The sequence below is a fragment of the Cotesia glomerata genome, linkage group LG3, assembly GCF_020080835.1.
Source record: "Cotesia glomerata isolate CgM1 linkage group LG3, MPM_Cglom_v2.3, whole genome shotgun sequence".
NCBI classification, from domain to species: domain Eukaryota; kingdom Metazoa; phylum Arthropoda; class Insecta; order Hymenoptera; family Braconidae; genus Cotesia; species Cotesia glomerata.
The window spans coordinates 21,920,675-21,938,763 of NC_058160.1; the positions used below are offsets into that span (position 1 = coordinate 21,920,675).

General features: G+C 30.9%; 4 protein-coding genes across 4 annotated transcripts; 2 read left to right on the top strand and 2 right to left on the bottom strand.

The window, feature by feature from the left end:
• Positions 1–798: 798 nt before the first annotated feature.
• Positions 799–7,846, top strand: LOC123261195 (integrator complex subunit 1). Its single transcript, XM_044722719.1, has 4 exons — positions 799–964; positions 1,382–7,276; positions 7,344–7,616; positions 7,730–7,846. The coding sequence occupies exons 2-4, from the start codon at positions 1,408–1,410 to the stop codon at positions 7,843–7,845; spliced, it is 6,258 nt and encodes a 2,085-aa protein (XP_044578654.1). The 5' UTR covers positions 799–964; positions 1,382–1,407; the 3' UTR covers position 7,846.
• A 121-nt stretch (positions 7,847–7,967) lies between these two features.
• Positions 7,968–17,913, bottom strand: LOC123261449. Its single transcript, XM_044723042.1, has 11 exons — positions 17,439–17,913; positions 16,866–17,071; positions 16,657–16,798; positions 16,003–16,576; positions 15,708–15,905; positions 15,425–15,449; positions 13,970–13,978; positions 13,595–13,901; positions 12,871–13,089; positions 12,186–12,787; positions 7,968–9,707 (listed from the first exon to the last, which is right to left on the bottom strand). Exons 1-11 carry the CDS (start codon positions 17,446–17,448, stop codon positions 7,980–7,982), a joined length of 4,020 nt encoding a protein of 1,339 aa, XP_044578977.1. The 5' UTR covers positions 17,449–17,913; the 3' UTR covers positions 7,968–7,979.
• LOC123261199 (probable tRNA N6-adenosine threonylcarbamoyltransferase, mitochondrial) lies at positions 9,896–12,076 on the top strand. Its single transcript, XM_044722728.1, has 5 exons — positions 9,896–10,152; positions 10,714–10,972; positions 11,040–11,168; positions 11,295–11,651; positions 11,750–12,076. Exons 1-5 carry the CDS (start codon positions 9,953–9,955, stop codon positions 12,047–12,049), a joined length of 1,245 nt encoding a protein of 414 aa, XP_044578663.1. The 5' UTR covers positions 9,896–9,952; the 3' UTR covers positions 12,050–12,076.
• Positions 12,098–14,130, bottom strand: LOC123261200 (GTP-binding protein 10 homolog). Its single transcript, XM_044722729.1, has 4 exons — positions 13,970–14,130; positions 13,595–13,901; positions 12,871–13,089; positions 12,098–12,787 (listed from the first exon to the last, which is right to left on the bottom strand). The coding sequence occupies exons 1-4, from the start codon at positions 14,003–14,005 to the stop codon at positions 12,180–12,182; spliced, it is 1,170 nt and encodes a 389-aa protein (XP_044578664.1). The 5' UTR covers positions 14,006–14,130; the 3' UTR covers positions 12,098–12,179.
• Positions 17,914–18,089: the final 176 nt, after the last annotated feature.

Consider the following 18,089-nt stretch of genomic DNA (forward strand, 5'->3'; position numbering starts at 1 on the left):
TTGTTTATCTTTATCAACAGCATTTTTATGTTTAATTGATATCGCATGTTTGCCTAAATCTTTTTTATTTGCTACTAAAATAGTACGACAATATTGACAATAAGCTTTTTGACAGTTACCAGTAGGATCAGGAGCTATCCAATCTAAAACAATATTGAAAAAAAGTATTGTTAATAAAAAAAAAAATCTTTTAATTGTGTAACTAAATAAAACATACTTAAGATTATGGAAATTGTTTTAAAAATTATCAAAAATATAACAAACTAACCTTTTAAGTTTTCGTCTTGTTCCCATTGCTTCGAATATTTTTGAGCGTATTTTTTTTCTTTAAAACAATTTGTTTTATTGCTCATATCAACTATTTGTGTTATAATAAAGCTGCAGTTATTATATACGATATATTTATAAAGTAAAACTTGATTCTTACCAGACTAAAAACATGTCAACGTTTAAATGTCAAAATCCACTGGGTATCATATACTATAATATAGGTGCGTGAATTTATAGCTATATAGTACATCTACAATAAGTTTGTAATGTATATAGGTATAACTTCCGAGGGCTCTACTTATACTTTGCTTTAGTATATATATACATTGAAAATGTTCTTTTAAAAATTAATAATTGAAGAATTGTTATTTTTTATTAATTTTGTATATTAAAATATATTTTCTGACGAATTAAAAATTCCCAAAAAAATTTATCCCCTAAAACTTTCCCGCTATTTGCAAAATACCCCTAAATTTAGGGGAAAATCCCCCAAGTTGGCATCACTGCGGCAAGAGTTACTGTAGAACGGTAGAAGATTGACGGAATTGACAGACATGTTACTCTATAGCAGCGCTTCCTAGTGGATTTTACCGCATAGATATAAACCATATAAACAAACGACGTAAACAGAGCGGCCCATAACGTTCCAGTTCGTCAGTGTTTCTACATCATCCTCAAGGAACAGAAATACCAGGTAAACTATCTTGGTATAATAATAATAATAATAATAGATACCAAATATATGTATAAAATTGTCTCTATATGAGAGTGAATCCCCCACTGTTTCTATTTGACCTATTACTCTTATTCCCACTTTAAAAATTTGAGACCTGTCAATTTCATTCTTTTATTGAGACAACTTTAAATAAATTAAATGACAATATAAGCAGCGGCATGAGGCAATTTTTAAATTTTAAATTAACAAATTAAATAATTTAATAAATGACAAAAATGATTATACTGATTTTTTAATTCTTCAAATATGTATTTTTAAATTTCAATCTAGTAAAATTTTATTTACTTATTTTAAAATTCTAAAAACTGCTGAATGACTGCTACATTTATACTTTGTTGATAAAATATAATTTTTCATGAATAAAAAAATTTTTAGGATCAGAATAAGGAATAAAAATAAATATGGAGCGAAATAAACCAGCGATAATTAGCCGAGCCAAGAGTAAAATAGCTCAACATCCACCTGATTTATTTGCACTAGGTTCTAAAAGCAGTCGTGATGTGCTTGAATCCAAAAGACCAGGAGTCATCCACAGCAAGCCGAGTGCACCAGCATCTTCAGCCTCATCGTCATCAAGTTCAGAGCGTAAGAATAAAGAACCGCCGTCTGGTTCATTGCAATCGCTTATACCCGCGAAAAAAGCTAAGCTGACTAGTCATGTCATCAGCCATCCACGTCCACCAATGTCCAGCGCCGAAGCATGGGAAGTTGTTGCTATTGACTGCGAACCACCTGATCTTGTACCTATGGTACTAGAAGCTAGTGACAATGATGAAGGTGATAAAGTAATTGGTTTAATTTGTGGTGCTATAAAAACTCTTAAAAATCAGCGATGGAAGCCCGACAGTCTACTGTCCATAGGTCTTATGTATTTAGCTAAAATAAGACCATCAATATTTTCAAATGATTGTGTAGTACATGCATTGTCATCATTATTAAAACGTGATCAGGCTCACAATTTTAAGAGCAAAGGCAATCCTTTGGTACCTGTACTAGCTGCTAATTTATTGATGCGTGGTTTTCATGACAAAAAAGCCTGGCCAGAAGTATTTCTCAAATTATATATCGAAGATGCGTTGGGTGAACGTGTTTGGGTTGATCATGATGAATGTAAAGGCTTCACTGACAATATTTTAACAAGTTTATGTACAAGAATACCGCCTAAGAGTGCTTTGCAGCACGAGTTGTCACTTTTAGCATCGCGCGATTGTCACAGCCCTTCAACGATGGAAGACGACGATTCTGGTACATCAATAACACAAATTGGTGATAAAGATAAATCTGAATTTACGGTAAGTCTCAGGTACGCACACTGTCCTGAGACAGTTGAATTAATGGTTTTAGATTTAGTCAAAGAGCAATTGAACCGTCGTCAGCCCGAATCGATAACGAAAAATGTTTTAAAATTACTTTCATCTGCGTGTGGTCTTGTTGAAATACGTAATCTAGTATTACCCCGTATAGAAGTATGGCTCCACAATCCAAAATTGATGAAACCAGCTCAGGAATTATTAATTTACATCTGCTATAATTGTACAACTCACACGCAACGTGATGTCGAGGTAATTAGCCAGTTAGTTAAACTAAGATTAAAAACAAAGGCAGTTGTTAATTTATATTTAAATGGAATCAAAGAATTGATAGGTTTACATCCAGAAAATTTGTCCACCATAATGAAGCACACAATCTACAATGAATTGTCTAACGCCAGAAATTCTAATAACATGCCAATGTTAGCAGTTATGTTCCAATCAGCGCCAGAAGCATCTGCCAAATTATTAGCAGAAATATTTCAAGATCTACTGATGAACCGTGAAGATTTTTTACGACCATTGAGAGCACTTTTCCGTGAAATTATTCGTGTGTGTCGTCATGATATCAATTTAATAACACTTGCAAAAGCATTGATGAAAGAACGACCGCAAATATTGCAACAAATAGCAGTATTTGAATTTAAAGAACGTATGTTTGCGTCAATAATTGACTTACTGTGCCTTTGTATGTTTTTAGCAATAAGCCCTCAAGTTAAGGAAGTCGTTTTATTGACTCAACGAGGTGAGAAAAAAGATGTTGCTCCTTTACAACAATTTCAAAAATTAGTATCAACAATTCAGTATGATACAACAGACTGGTTACAAAGAGCTCAATCAGTTTATGGAGTAGGTAAAGCTGAATTATTGAAAGCTATTCAAAAAATCATGCTACTCGAATCTCCTGAGCATTATTACAAATTGGATAATTGGCCACCAGAGACAGATCGTGTACTGTTTATGCGTATTGTCTGCGAAGTTCCTCTGCTACAGACTACCTTGTTACGAATAATGATGACAGGAACGTCCAAAGAAATAGGTAACTGTCAGCTAGAAATATTGGACTTTGTTGATCAGTTGGTGCGACGTGCCGCTGGTAATTCTACAGAAGCATTTCCAATGTTACAAGCCGATCAACAAGATATTATTGAATTAATATTCCAGTTATGTGTCTATCAACCTCCAGGATCCATAAACATACCATCTGGATACACTCCTCCGAATTTAGCTATATCTAATTGTTACTGGAAAGGCTGGACAATATTATTGATATTAGCCGCGCACAATCCTACGACAATCGGAGAAACTGGCTGGCGTCGCTATCCAATTTTACAAACATTAATGGAAATGTGTATAACAAATCATTTTTCATATCCACCTCCTACGCTAGCTCTTCCGGAAATAATAGAACAAGAACGTACGAAAGAATTGCAACGAGAAGCACGTGAAAAATTAGAAATACTTGAATATGAATCGCATCTAGCAGCTGCGTCAACAAAGGTTCAAATATCTGAATCAAACAGCTTACTCCTGTCACAATTAATTACAATGGATCCAACTGGAATAGCAAGAAGACCCCCGTCTGCAGTACTTGAACAAATTCAGTCACTAAATGTTTCTCATAGACTTGGACATTTGCTGTGTCGATCACGAAAGCCAGATTTTCTGCTGGAAATAATTCGAAGACAACAACAGAGTTCGTCTCAAAGTATGCCGTGGTTAGCAGACCTTGTGCAAAATAGCGAAGGTTCTCTCAGTCAATTACCCGTTCAATGTCTGTGTGAATTTTTACTATCAACAACAATCCAGGCAGTCGACAAGCAGCCTCGGCACCAACAATTACTTGGACACCTTCAAAAATTTTTGACAGATCCCAACGAAAATCCGCAGCATGCTAACGAAGTTCTAGAGTACTTTTTACGTAGACTACAAAGCCCACAGAGTAACAGTCGTATGCAAGCTATAGCAGGATTGAAATTAGTTTTAGATTCAATTCCTCTTGACGAAGAGCCCATGGAAGTTGATGGTAACAACGAATACGAGGTATGGCTACTAAAAAAGCTTCCATCTATTCCACATTTTGCTGCATATATTCCAACTCCTTATAATTCAGTCCGCGGAATGGTTTCTCATATTCTACGCCCTGCTTGCCTTGTAGAAAATAATCCAGAGTTAGTACGAGCTTACATTGCTTATCTAGCTGAACACACTGTCGACGATGATCTTCCGGACTTTGCAGATCTAGCAAATGACATGGCTCAATTGGTAGTTGAACGCAGTACTATTACAACAGCTATTTTACCAGAACCCGACAGTGATTGTCCTCAAGCTCGACAAACTCTTCAAGCTTTGAAAACAATATTCTGCAATTACCTGAGAAAAGCTCGATCACCAAGCGGCGGAAATATCACCTGGTCTGAAAGTCAAGATCAAATACTCGTTCAGTGGGCAAGCAAGGAAGAATGTACAATGCATATTCTTGTTGTTCATGCAATGATTATTCTTTTGACGTATGATATAATCGACGACAACGGTCTTTCAAATGATTTATTGGAGACTTGGTTTCCAGAAATCGGCGACCCTCCAAAAGCTTATCTCGTTGATACTAGCGAAGAAGCACTCCTCATTCCCGACTGGTTGAAATTACGAATGATACGCAGCAATGTACCTCGATTAGTTGACGCTGCTCTGAAAGATCTTGAGCCTCAACAATTGGTTCTTTTTATTCAGAGTTTTGGAATTCCTGTTTCTTCAATGAGCAAGCTGCTACATACACTGGATGTCGCTGTGCAAATCGATCGAAGTTCTGTTGGTGAGGCTGTACTGGACAAAGCTTACATGGCTCAATTAGTAAAAGTTCAACATCATCGTGGTGCTACTGGTGGCTTAGTGTTTGTTAAAGTACTTCAATTAGTTGAGCCACAATTGCTTGAAGCTGCTACAGTAGGGAATGAAAAATTACAAGAGGCATTACCGCAAAGTGCGATGATTAAAAGTCAATCTGTAATACAGTATCCTATTAAAACCGAAGTACCCCATCTTATAAATAAATTATTCATTGAAAATATTCCAATGTTACAAAAAGCTGAAGCGTACAGAAGATTGCACAAAACTTTGGCCAAAAATTTACAAAAATCAACTAAAGAAAGTGGAGCTATTATCCTGGCAATTCAACATATCTGCAGTGTATTAAGTTCAATGCAAGTTGAACAATTTCTGGCGTCACTTGTCCACATACCTCAGTACTCGTGTACGTTAATGAGAATTATATTGTTACCTTTAAAAAAATCTGGAACACCAAGTAACTTGGTCGATCTCGGGAAAAATATGTGTTTAAATTTAATTTCACTTATTGGTGATGTAAAAGCGCCAATCCTGTCAATATTACGGGACTTTGCTGATATTCAAAAAACAAAAACAGCGCGACGTAATGACCTCGTAGCATTGACTAAAACACGTGAGCCTTCTGTAATTCTAGAAAATACAGATTCTGTAAATTTAGAGAGTGTGGGACGTACTTTATTGGATATTCTTTTGAAAAACGCAGATAACAATATTCTAGTTAATGCAATGGCTCAGTCACTGGTCTCAGACAGTAATGAAGGACTCGTTAAACCCAGAACTGGTCTTTTGATTGACTGGTTGGCATCAATAGAACCCGAACTGATTGGAGTCTGTCCTGTTCTTCAGATGAAATTACTCTTCGGGAAATCCAAGCTCCATATCAAGATTGATGATAGCATAGTAAACTCTCATACATATCGACCTTATTTACTAACTTTGCTCACTCACAGAGCCAGTTGGGCGACTCTGTACAAATGCGTTGGACACTTACTCAACAAATGTGACGAAGAATACGATCCAACTGCGGTTCTAGATTTTCTTTGGGCCTTGACATGTAATCCTAAGCTATGGCAAGGTCGTGATAAATTCACTCCAAAACACTATGTTCCAGAAGATATTTTATTGTTGACTCCGCAACAGCTTTTAACGCTGGTGGCTTACGTCGTAGCCGAGGCTGTTATTGTTCATGATCGACAGGGTAGGAATGCTGCGTTGACACAAATGGAATTACGACTTGACTTACTTCAACATTGTTTATCTACTAAAGAAAAGCGGATATCTGATGTTGTTAAGTATTTAGCAGACCGTATGGTTGATAACTCAAGTACGGTTGAATCAGACATGGCTCATCAATTTCTCTTGCACATGTATATGAAGATACCAAAGGTAATATGCTTTTTAAATCAATTTCAAGCTAAAAAATTTGTTGCCAGTGCTAAAATCACCGATTGGACGGGCTCGGTATTGGATTGTATGAGTCATTCATTGCTGACTGCGTTAGCAGCAACTCCAAGACAAAAATCCTGGATATCAAAGTCTCAAGAGTTTGAACTGTGTGCGAGAAAAATGGCAGCAGTACATCCGATTTTGGTACTAAGACAGTTACCGATGCTCGCGTCATCACTTACAGGCAGATCACATTTAGATATGATTGATTTCCGTACAGGGCATCATCTTAATTTATTTATTCAAGTCATGGGACTTTTAGAACTTCTTCAGCCTTATCTATTCAATGAGGAGCATCAAACTGCCCTGGAAAATACTTTAGAAAATTACTTTCAGTGTTTCCAGAATTATGGAAACTACAAAGATCACCATCATTTAATAACTCTTTTAAATAGGTTTGTTGGATTATTACAAGCTTATATTTCACATGACGCTCAACGCGCTCTAAAGTATCTGCACAGTCGTGTCCACTTGCTACGTGAACTTCAAGCATATTACTCTGGAGTGGTTAGTCTAAGATCTTTAATTGCTGCGATACCCGGACCCAGAGAAGGGACCAACGGTGAAGAAATATTTTTGGCTGGTCCACCTAATGTCAATCAAAAGGATAACGCCATACCTCAAAACTGGCATTTCATGATTGGATCGTTGAGCAAAATTCAAGGCGAAGGTAAAATATTTTTATTTATTTATAATATTAAATTATGTACTTATGCTCATAAATATTTTTATTGTAGATGTTATGACGGCTCTACTAGAAATAGAACAAATGTCATCACGAAAGCCCTCGATATTTGATTATGTAACTGACAGTCTAACTGAATTATTGGTGTCACCGCAAGGAAATATAAGAAGTCTAGCTCATTCATTACTTGCAAAAGCACTTAAACATAAACCAACACTCAATCTTACGATATTATCAGCATTCCAACGATGCCTTGACAGTCCTAGGTCTGATGTGTTAATGTCAGCACTTGATAGACTTCCTGATGTTGTTCTCTGTATGCAAGGTAATTAAAAATTTTTTTTATTTACTGATAAAAATTATTTAAAAAATTTATAAATAATTTTTATTATAAATTAATATTTTAATTATTTACTTAAATATTAATTTTATTTACAGAACATGCATTGCCTCTGTTGCAAAAAGTATTTGAATTAGGAGTGAATTCAAACGTCAATACAATTCCTCATATAACTAAAAGTATAATGTTATTAAATATACAACAAGGATGTTGAACAAAAATAATTATAGAGTAACTATAAATTAATTATTTCATTGTTTATTTGTTTAATTATCGAAATGGAAATATTTATACATGTATATTGTATTATTAAGAAATGATTATTAATAAAATGATGAAAATTAATTTTCAACGCCTTGATCCAAATGCTTTCCGAGATATGTCATTTACTGTATAAGATTTCATAAATTTACTAATCGCATCACGTAAATTCCAATCAGACTGTTCGAGAAATTCACGACAATATTCCATATTCATTGTACTAACATTCGACAAAAATTTAACTAGATCATTTTTTTCGCCTTCTCCCAAATAAGTAGGAATGAAATTTGGTATAACATTCAGTCCAGTATTATTCTGGTTATTTTCCATCATCGTTGCATTTCCACTTTGAATGTGATACTGATCATTGACGATTCTAAATTCCCGGTCGTCTTTCTCTACAAGAATAAATGTACGACTGAAGTAGAGTGAAATTGGAAATTCACGGTAATAAAATGGTCCCTGAATATTGACTGCCAGATGATTGTCACCCTGATGGAGAATATCGACTGTAAAATTTTTGTAATTATGATACATAGGCGGTAGACGCCTTAAGGTATCAATTATTTCCCCAGCACCACTCAGCAAATATTTGTAGCATCTTGAGTAGTCAACGACCTTCAATAGATTCCTGTTGATATTAATAATTTTAGTAAGCTGTCTATGTCGCGGATTAGCAATGTCTCCAAATGTTGCTGAGAAAAAAGCATCAGACTCGTAAATCCCATTTAAATCAGTCCGGTCTTTTTGATCAAACAGAGTAAAGTAATGCTGAATAAACTGACGCACTAGAGATATTCTAGATTCGTCATTCAAAAAATATGGATGATACGGCGGCATTAATTGTTGTTTAACGCCTATTATTACACCATCCAATCTCTGTATATGAGGAAATACAAATTTAACAGCTTGAATATAATCTTCAGGCTTTTTAAACTGCTTGCAGAATGGATTACCATCCAGCCACAATTCTGTAATTTTAAATTCTGAAAAATATCTTAAATAATCAATATTTTCTATTTTATTGTGACTTAAATCTAATTTCGTTAGAGTAAATCCAAATAGTTTTTCATATAATAGTATTCCAAGTAAACCATTGTTACGCAAATTTAATTCACGTATCTGTAATTTATTGTCTCGTAAATTACCCATCCGCATTTTACAACATTTAAATACAAAAACAAGTACACTGGACGATGATAATGGACAATAAAGTGAACCAAACTGCTTGTCATGATGAAAGTTTTCAAGATTAAGTATTTTTTTAGAACCATCCCACCGTGAATTCAAAACATCAACAACTATACGATGTAAATTTAGCGGTAGCTTCTGATTATTTACAAAACCTAAAACAATGTCTAGTTTTAAAATATTATCATCAGGTAATCTTATCATCAATCCTTGTTTAACTAGAGTATCTATTGCAGCAATAGTACATTTAGCTAAAAAAGTTGCTTTTTTAGTACTGTCAACTTGGTATTTTAGAGCCAGAATTACTTCTGGCTGGCACGTTAATAATACGGAATCCAAAATAGTCTCTTTGGAGTATTCACCCACGTTGAAGATAATAAATTTATGCCATAAATCTTGCCTTGCTGCTAATGCTAACTCGTGATTATTGAACGATGGTTTGAGATAAGTTAATCTCAATGGCTCGCAGTTTGCATTCTGAGATGGTACTGTTGATGTTGTTGTTGTAACTACTTCAACAGCAGCTGCAGCTGCCGTTGCTACTGCTAATGATGGATTGGAGGCCAATGGACTTGTTTTTATTGAAACTGATGCCGTCGGCATCCTATTTTTTCTTCTTTTCATCGGTATTTATTTTATATTTTCAACAAATAAAAATAAGATTTAAATATTTTGTCACACCCTTACTATTTGTACTCACTGTAATAAACAACTTTGAAACTCAATTGAATGCGTCGGCGTAACATAACCTATGATAAGTTATGTAAACAAAGACCGGTGTCAGATTAATAGAGACAGAAAATCATTCACATGTGTGTGAGATTAAAAATATTTTACTCCGTTTTTGTTTTTGTTGTTTATTTGATAAAATGAAATTAATTAAATTTAATAGTTTTTTAAATAAGTGTTTTTATTGTTTTAATAGAAGGTTATCTAATAGTAATTTGGATAGACCAGTTAAAATTTTAGGAATTGAAACAAGTTGTGATGAGACAGGTATTGCCATTGTTGATGGTGATGGAAATATTTTAGGTGATGCTTTACATTCACAACTTGATGTCCATTTAAAGTAAATTTTTGTTAAATAAAAATTTATTAATTATATGATACTGAAATTAACAGACATCTGTCAATTTTTTTTAATTATTATGAAAAAATTCCACATGTATAAATTAAAGAAAATAATAAGTGGAAATTTTCAAAAATATTTTTTTTTATCATAATTGATATGTTATAAAAATTTCAAAAATTTTTAGATGTCTGCTGATTTCAGTGTCATAATAATTATCGATACTAAAAATAGTATACATTCTTAAATTTTTTATTTTATCTAAAAATATGAAAATTAATTTAGCAGATAGTTGATAATTTTTAAGATTTTTGTAACTAATAAACTATGAATAAATTTTTTTGTTAAATAAAATTAAAAAATGCTCAAGTGACTGTTAACTTTAATGTCATCTAAAAAATGTAAACATTGTTGATAGAATAATGTTATTAAAATTTTCAAGAAATTATTTAATGTTTAATTTTATTTTAAATAAAAAAATTTTCGAATGTATACATTTTTCTGTATCATTATTTGGAAATAATTTGTTTAGTTTATTTATTAATTTAAATATATTTTCAGATACGGAGGAATAATTCCTCCGGTAGCAAGACAAATGCACAGAGAGAACATTACAGATGTCTGTGAAAAAGCATTGAGGACTGCTGGATTAAAATTGAGAGACATTGATGCAATAGCTACAACCATGAAACCAGGCTTAGTTTTGTCACTGATGATTGGCAGAAATTTTGGGAAGTATTTGTCAAAAATAGGAAATAAACCGTTTATTCCTATTCATCATATGGAAGCACATGCTTTGACAGCTAGAATGATTGAAAAGGTATATTAATTAGTTAAATATAACTAAAATAATTAAAGAAATAAATAAATCAAAATTGTTAATGTAGGTAGATTTTCCATTTTTGGTTTTATTAGTATCAGGAGGACATTGCTTACTAGCACTAGTAAAAAGTGTTACTGATTTTTTTGTTATTGGTAATACACTTGATGATGCTCCTGGTGAAGCATTCGATAAGGTATTTATCATAAATTATTTTATTCTATAAAGAAAATGTATTTTTCATGTATTGTCCCCTGAAAATTATCAGAGGATTTAAAATTTACTTACTTATAATTTTTTTATTGACTAACGATGTTTTTAGACAGCACGAAGACTAAAATTGATGAATATACCAGAGTACCGTGGTAAAAATGGAGGCCAAGCAATCGAATTAGCTGCAAGTAAAGCCACAAATCCATCACAATTTGAATTTCCAGTATCCATGGCCCGTTATCGTGATTGCAATTTTAGTTTTGCTGGACTGAAAAATTCTGTTATAACTCACATCAAACACCAGGAATTAAACAGTAAAATAATAGGTGATGGAGTGATTCCAGATATTGAAAACCTCTGTGCTGGATTTCAATTAGCTATTACTAAACAAATTGCAATGAAAACGAAACGAGCTATGAGGTTTTTGGATCAGAAAAAATTTATTCCTGAGGATAAACGCACTCTGGTATAGTATCATTAATCGTATAATGAATTATTTTCAACCAGTATTTAATTTATTGATTATTCAATAAATCAAACTGTAATTTGGCACAATTATTACAGGTTGTATCAGGGGGAGTTGCTAGTAATAATTTCATAACTAAAGCATTAGGATTAATTTGTGATGAAATGGATTATCGCTTAGTACGTCCTCCTCCTCACCTGTGTACTGATAATGGTATAATGATCGCTTGGAATGGAGTTGAACGATGGAATGTAAATGCTGGAGTACTTCGAGATCCTGTGGAAATTGAAAAATCTGATATTCAAGCTAGAGTATCGCTTGGTGAAGATTGGACGCATTTAGTTGCAGAGCTAGACATTAAATGCACTCATTTAAAGACTAAAGAGTTATATCCTTAAAAATTATTTCTTATTAAATGTAAATAATGTAAATAGTTTTTTTTTTTCTATTTTAAAAAATAATAATTATAAAATTATTTAGTAATAAAAAGTATATACATATTAAATAGCTTTTTTGCATATCGAAAAACTAAACCATCGTAGGAGCATGTGTTCGTGATTCAGATTTAAGTTTTTCATACAACTCTAATTCAGCGCGTATCTCTTCATTTCGTTGAACTTCAATTTTGGCTATTCTATCAAGGTGAAACCGTATTCGTTCTTTAATTATCGCAGATTGCTCTTTTCTGTTAGTAGTCAATGATGTCGAAAGAATTTCATCGAACTCAATTATTCTATCAGGCCTTATTTCTTCAGGAATCTCGCGTGCTACTGTATTTAGATCTCGTAACATAGCTTCTATTTCTTTGAATTTTTTATCAGCATCTTGAGTGTCCATTTTATTAACTAAAAGAATAGCGTGTCTATCTAGCAAATCTGCATTGTAAAGTTCTATCTCTTTATTCAGCAGAAAAACTGTCTCCATGCAGTCACGATAACTGTGTCGAGGTGATAAACGGAACCCTTGGACATCAACAATAAAAACAAGTAGCTTTGTTCTGTCCAAGTGTTTTAGGAATTTGTGACCCATCCCAATATTAACGTGAGCTCCTTCAATAAGTCCCGGTAAATCAGCTACAGATATTTTTCTTAGGTCGGGATAATTTATGATACCTAAATTAGGTCTAATTGTTGTAACTGAAAAAATAAAATAAAATAAAATTTTTTATGTTGATAATTTTTAGAGCTTAATAAAAAAGAGAAGTAATCATGAGACTTACAAGGATAGTCAGCAATTTTTGGTCTAGCATTTGATACTGATGCTAAAAGAGTACTTTTACCAGCATTGGGAAAACCTACTAGAGCAACATCAGCAATTAACTTTAAATCAAGAGTTATTACATGATTTTGTCCTTTCTGCCCACTGAATCCTGTCTCTGGACATCCACCGACTCCTCCACGAGCAACCACTAACTTTGAATTCGGTTTATCTACTTCACCTAAAATTTAATGACCTTAAAGTTAGCAGATAATAAAAAAGTTAGCCGATGTTTTTATTTTTTATCTCTTATTAAATTAGAACTAAAAAATATTTTTTCAAAATTGCACTTATAGTTTTTCAAGTTTTTTACAAATGAAAATTTTTTTTATTTTTTTGCAATAATTTTTTCAGTAAAAAAAATTCTAAAAATTTTTAGATATCGGCTAACTTAATTTTCATAAATAGCAGCCATTAGATCATTTTTTAATTTTAACTTTAACAAATAAATTTTAACAAATAAATTTATCCGAAAAATTATTTTTAAAAAATTCCATTTTTAATTTTTTTTAATTCTTACATATCAATTTTTTTGCTCCAATTTATTTGTTGTAAAAATTCTAAAAATTATCAAATATCTGTTAAATTAATTTTCATAAAATATAATATAGTTGTGATATCTCTGATTTACTTTATAAAACAAAAAAAAATATTAAATGTACTTATTTATTGATTGATCAACTTACCAATGACAATTTTATTGGAGTCGTAAATAGTGACACCTAAAGGTACCGGTATTTCAACATTTTGTCCAGGTTTACCTATAATACCTCTCGCTTCACTGTTGTTGCCATGACCAGCAATAATTTTTCTGTCACGATATTTTTCAGCAATGTGGTGTAATGACAATTCCTCAGTAGCTACAACAACAACATCTCCACCTCGACCACCAACTCCACCGTATTTCGGGAAACCCATACCTCCTGTACCTGCTCTAACTCGTAAATGTAGGGTATCAAGAAATCCTGCCCTTAAGAACTTCCTTGGAATTTTCTGTAATAATATTAATTAAAGTTGTTGACAAATAATAATTATTTGAAAAATTAACAAGTAAAAATTACCTTTGGAAGCTGCAAAAAACGTGTCAGAAAAACCATTTTATTTAATTATTTAGTCTATGATTGATGATATATTTGTTATGGATTTTTTAAAAATTATTTTTGTTTTAAATATCTTCAGCCAAAAATATTTGGAAATTGATATTTATTATTTTTACTTGTTTATCCATTTACTTATTTTAATAATAGCTGAATGGCTGAAAAGTTCATTTTAAAGGTTATAATAAACATAACGTTAGAGAGCGCTACTACAATCTTCTCATAACATTATTTTCATAATTTCTCAAAAAATTCTTAAAAAATAAACTAAGTCAAAAAATTATTAAAAAAAAAATACATTTATAATTTTCTAAAATTTCTAATTTCTAAATTTCTATTAAAAAAAAATTTTTCTTGCTGTAATTTAATTGTTAAAAAAGACATTTGATAATTTTTTTAACCAATCAATTATTTTAAAAAAAATTTTTTTTAAATTTGCACTTATAATTTTATCAAGATTTCTACAAGTGGAGTTTTTTGATAAATTTTTTTCATTATAATTTGACTGTTATAAAAATCTAAAAAATTTTTAGATGTCTATAAAATTCAGAAGGTATAAAAAATTCATCTCTAAATTATTCTATTCTTTCCAATAATTTTAAATGAAAAATAAATAAGTTAAGGAAAATGTTTATATTATAATCTATTATTGTTAATTGTATATATGAACGAAACCAAGTGAAGTATTTTTACCTTGTACATTGTTTTCAAAATACATATTATAATAAAAAATTCCTGTTAGTTTATTACGTATGCATTAATAATTTATAAATGATAAAAGAATAATATTTTGAAGTAATCAAATTTTTATTTTTCATTAATTTCAAAAATAAAAATACAAAATGAGTAAACTCTTGCATTCAACTTTTTATTTAAAAATTTGATTATATAATTTTTTTAATTTAATATTGATTATCACTTATTTACAATATCCAATGAAAAATTCATAAAATAAAATTACAATAATCGAAGGTAATTCTTAATAAAATTTAAGATATTACAGTAAATTACAATCAAAATTATCTAATAATTAAATATTACAAAAATGAATAAATTGACTAATTCCTATAATCGTTCCGAATAAAAAAAAAATTACTTTTGTCCGAAAAAAATCGTTGTTAAATACATTTAATGGATACAAAGCAGTTTTTTTGGCAGTGTCTAGCAATTCATTTGCAAAACAAAAAAATTTTTAATGTAAGATTATTAATTTGTCATTCGACTCACACCCATGCATGTCATAAGCTAATGAGATAAAATAATTATAAATCATAACTATAACAAAGATAATAATAACAACGTGCGTGCTACTATATGAGTTGAATCAAAATTAGTCTACTAAAATGTGCAATTGTATATTAATATTAATTTGATTAAACGAGTAAATTTTCTTATTAAATATAATATAGTTTCTTTCACTGTTCTACTTTTATTATCAGATGCACTGCATCAATTAGTGTTCATATTAAAATTATGAATTCTAATCAATAGCCTTTGATAGCAAATTCATCGTTCGATTACATATATTATTTAATTTTTTTTGTTTCAAATTACCACCGAATAATTTTATTACATGACCTATCAAATGAATAAATATCAATAGACAGTATGTAAGTAGTCAGTCATGATGTTGTGTAAATTTCCATCATTGTTAAAATATAATTTTCTATTTGTATAAAATTAAAATAATTATAAAAGCAACCAAGGATGATTCTGAATTGCTTCGCGACTGCGATCACCGTAATCGTAATTTAGTTCAACACCAGCAGGAATATCTTCCTTAGCTGTTAATACTAAATGCGGTATTGATTCAACTTCCACAACACGAGCTATCAAATTTCCATTACGTGAATGATTCACTAGTCTACCGAGTTTTTCACTCTCAGCTGTTGCATCAACGCTGCAAATAAATAAATAAATAAATAAATAATTAATAATTAGTATAATTATCAGAGCAGACATAAATCTAATTAGTATAAAAAAAATTTAATAATTACCAATACTGATGACTCCGATGCTGGAAATAGTACATATAACAACCAGTATTTTTATCTTTAGCATACTCAGCTTCACGTTTCTTAGCAGTAACTTGATCAATCAATTCACCAATATACTCAACAACAAATTCACCTTTTTTAAATTCACGTGTCGTAACGACACCACGTCCTTTACCAACAAAATGCTTCACGATCAAACCTTCTTCTACTTGACACAGTACTTTATTCTCAAGATCACGCTGCTTCTCTTCAAGTACAGTCTTTTTACATTTTCTAACGCTACGTCGTACAGGAAAGTACTCAGTTACTTTGTGATTTGTTTTTGCTACTGCAGATTTAGCTGATGAACTAATAATAGGTTCTGTGAATTTCAATTTTCCTCGTGCATTTCCGTTAATTTTTTTTCTTACTTCTTTATCAATTTTCGCTTGTCCATTGATAACAGTTTCTACTATAGGCTTAGAGTCATTGCTTTCTGTTGAACTTCGCGTGTCCGAATCATCGCTTACTACTGTCGTCATATTAATCCGATGAGGTGTGGACGGATTTTGACATGGTACTGCCACTGGTGTTTCTACAAAATAATTAAAATATTATTTAATTTAATAAATAATAAACTCTAAATACAATTAACTTGTCTTATAAAATACAAACCATCAGTTTTAAATAACTCTTTAATTGAAGAATTATTGTCATTTTCTTCCTTAATATCAGGTTTTACTTTAAAAAACATATCTTCTGTTTTGATATTTTCTGATATCCTTTCATTAGATATTTTATTGTTAAATCCATTAGTCTGTAAAATAAAAGTCAATAATTAGTAGTTTATTAATTCATTATGCAATGTTATTTAATTTTATTACCTTTGTAAAGTATGACGTAATAGGAACAGGAGATTTCAATGAATTATTTTTTTTCTTATGACCTATACCAACTTTTCTATTCTCTCCTTGATCCTTCTCCAATTTTATTTCTTTTTTCAACGGCGAAACAATTGACCCATTTGTTTCTGCTAAGGCCGATGAACGAGTAATAACAGCATTGACTGTAGAGCCACGTTTTCTTCGTCCTGTAATAATATAATTAGATAAATAATGATTAAAAATAAAGTTTGAAATTTCCCGCGCTTTAAAAATAATTAAATGGCGTCGTCAACAATGGTTGATTAGAAATACACTACATATACAGTAATTTTTTTTACTCTAATCACGTTGTATTACACACTAATTTACTTAATTAGCCATTTTTATGAATGAAAAAAAATATTATTATAATTTGGTGTGATTAATTACATAATTAAACAATAAATAGAAACATTTATAATCACAAAAAACAGAAAATTATGAAATTCACTAAAAATACGAGATGCATTTTATAAAAATATAACCTGATTTGTTAGAAAAAAAAAATTATTCATCACTTAAAATTCTTATTACCTTTAACCATTGTGAATTATTAATTAAAACAAGCACAATAAATAATTATTGATCCAGATTAATTAACTTAATTAGTATTTGAAAAATTTATCAACAACACTGCAATTAATATCGAACTGTTTAGTTAATAATCATTCAACAACACCTAGTTCACACAGTTACTTTAAATTGTAAATTAAAATCTCTCTGGCATTGAATCATTATAATAATTTAAGTAATTATTCGAATTTTAATACTCAAATTAATTATAATAACAAATATAATTATTAAGATAACGATAATAAATCAATAGACTTTAAATTGGAGAAAAAAATTTGTGTTGGACAACACCACGACGCGCCGGACAGACTTGGGACGTGAGCGCGTTTTTTCAGTTTATTCGATAGTTCACTTTTCAAATCTGTTATCTATTTAAATATCAACTTGTTTTAAATTTGTATCATTTCAAACTCCATGAATAATTTTTATTTTTATTTTTCAATTTTTCTAAATATTTAAAAAAATTATCATGGAGATTAATTATTAACAACTAATTTATTTAGTTAAACTATTAGTAATTTTTTATCTAGTTACAGCTTCCATCTTTACTATTTCTCGAAGCAGAGAAAGAGAGAGAGTTCAACAAACTCAAGGTCATTTCCAAGTAACTCC